We start from the raw sequence: 2235 nt of genomic DNA on the forward strand, positions 1-2235 counted from the left end.
CTCGGCTCGCTTGGAACCTCGACTGAGGTAGTACTAAAAAAAGTACCTGGTAGCAGGTCCCAGGGACTTGTTTTCGTACTGGAAAACCAAAAAAAGCGAGTAGACCCGAGGCGAGTCGAGTAGATACCACGCAGTGGAAAACCGCCATAGGTGTGTCTGTGTGTGTGTGTCTGTGTGTGTGTGTGTGTGTGTGTGTGTGTGTGTGTGTGTGTGTGTGTCAAACAGAGTTTCTATCAGAGTAGTTGTACATGGTTAAAGGCTGTCAGTGACAGAGGGGGGGGGGGGGTGACCCCCCAGGGAGGAGGACCCGTACCCGATGACGTGTTGGGCTCCGTTGAGGCTTCGGCCTGGCTGCCGCCCGCCGCCCCCCCCACCCCCGATCCACTGGTAGACGGGGTCTCAGGAGGGACATCTGGGGAGAGACAACAAGTCTTAAAGGGCCCAAGTTATGACAAAATAATAGGTTTATATATTTATATGAGAGTAATATTTTTTCTTCCACCTCCAGAGATACTAAAAGTACTCACTTCCTGTACTTATGTAACTCTCTCTCTCTCTCTAACGTTAGCACAATGTACGTACGTTAAGCTAACATTGCACTAACGTTGCGCTAACGTTGTGCTAACATTGCGCTAACGTTGTGCTAACATTGTGCTAACGTTGCGCTAACGTTGTGCTAACGTTGCGCTAACGTTGTGCTAGGATTGCGCTAACGTTGTGCTAACATTGTGCTAACGTTGTGCTAACGTTGCGCTAACGTTGTGCTAACATTGCGCTAACGTTGTGCTAACATTGTGCTAACGTTGTGCTAACGTTGCGCTAACATCGCGCTAACGATGCGCTAACTTTGTGCTAACGTTGCGCTAACGTTAGCACCTTAAAGCCGCCATGCTTTGCGTCTGAATCCGTCGAGTGGCCGTGCAGCGGTGCGGGGGTGTAGCGTGTCTTCACCATCTTCACTTAGTGTAATTATGAAATCATTAGACACTAACGTAACGAGCCAGTTGGTACGATGTTAGGAGGAGAAACTATTAACATAATATCCTTTAAGATATTATAAGATATATATTTATATAATAATATCCTTTAAGATATTATAAGATATATATTTATATAATAATATCCTTTAAGATGTAAGACATAACTTCCTCTTTCATGCTGTTTCTAACTTGTTGTCCTTTTTAAACGTCGTGTGTAAAGATCTGTAGAGATCTGGTGTCCTGGTCCAGTACCTGGCGGGGGGGCCGGGGGGGCGCTGGGCTCCGGCTGCTCCCTCTCCGTTTGGGTCTCGGCGTTCTGCAGCTGGATGATTGGCGTCTGGGTCCCCTGTGATGTCACCGAGGGGGCGGGATGTCGGGGCTGAAGACCAATGGCGTTCATCAGCCCCATGTCTCGGTCCAGTCTCCAGCCAGAGCGGTTCGGACTGAAGACAAACCACAGAAGAAGAGTTCAGCTAGAAAACAACAGCTGTCCTTCTCCTGGTGGAATATTATTATTATTATTATTATTAATAATGCTGGTTCATCCTTCATGTTGTTTGACTCCTTTAATAAATATCTCTATCTGAAATATGAGCTTCTTTTTAACTAAATTATAATAAAACTGATTCCTTCCAACGCTCTTCATTCCTCTGATCTTCACTATTAGACACAATAACTCATCATTTCTGCTTTTTAACTCTAATATTATATATCTATAAATGAGGGTTATTGACTATGAATTAGAGAGGTGGTGTTGATGCAAACTAAAGAGAAGTCGTAAAAACAGACGAACCTTTTGTCTCTTTTTGACAAATATTCGTGCGTTTTGCAAAAATGAACTCTGTAAAACATATAAAACACGTCGGTTTGTTCCCAGAGTTCAAATATGGAGGCAGAGCAACACAACAGAGGGTGTATATGTGTGTATATGTGTGATATAAGTGTGTATATGTGTAATATAAGTGTGTATATGTGTGTGATACATGTTGTACATGTGTGTACATGTGTGTAGTAATAGTAAGACTGATGTGTTCAGGGTCCTCACCCCGGTCTGTCGGAGCCTCGGGTCCGACTCGTCCCGCTGTTGTTAACGGAGAACAACGGCTCACTGCTGGACTCAGCTGGACTCTCCCCATCACTACGGTAGAACCTACACACACACGGACACACACACACGTACACACACACACACACACACACACACACAGACAGACAGACACACACACACACACACAGACAGAAAGACACACGGACA

General features: G+C 45.1%; 1 protein-coding gene across 1 annotated transcript in view; it reads right to left on the minus strand.

Annotated features, from left to right (window-relative positions):
- Positions 1-175: 175 nt before the first annotated feature.
- Positions 176-2235, minus strand: part of LOC117949761 (activating molecule in BECN1-regulated autophagy protein 1-like) — a 3444-nt gene continuing 1384 nt past the window's right edge. Inside the window, exons 3-5 of the mRNA XM_034880298.1 lie at positions 2026-2130; positions 1233-1423; positions 176-412 (exon numbers count right to left, since the gene is read on the minus strand). Of these exons, the coding sequence (XP_034736189.1) occupies positions 234-412; positions 1233-1423; positions 2026-2130 (475 nt within the window). The 3' untranslated portion in view covers positions 176-233. The remainder of the gene's footprint in view (positions 413-1232; positions 1424-2025; positions 2131-2235) is intronic.

The sequence above is a fragment of the Etheostoma cragini genome, chromosome 8, assembly GCF_013103735.1.
Source record: "Etheostoma cragini isolate CJK2018 chromosome 8, CSU_Ecrag_1.0, whole genome shotgun sequence".
NCBI classification, from domain to species: Eukaryota; Metazoa; Chordata; class Actinopteri; order Perciformes; family Percidae; genus Etheostoma; species Etheostoma cragini.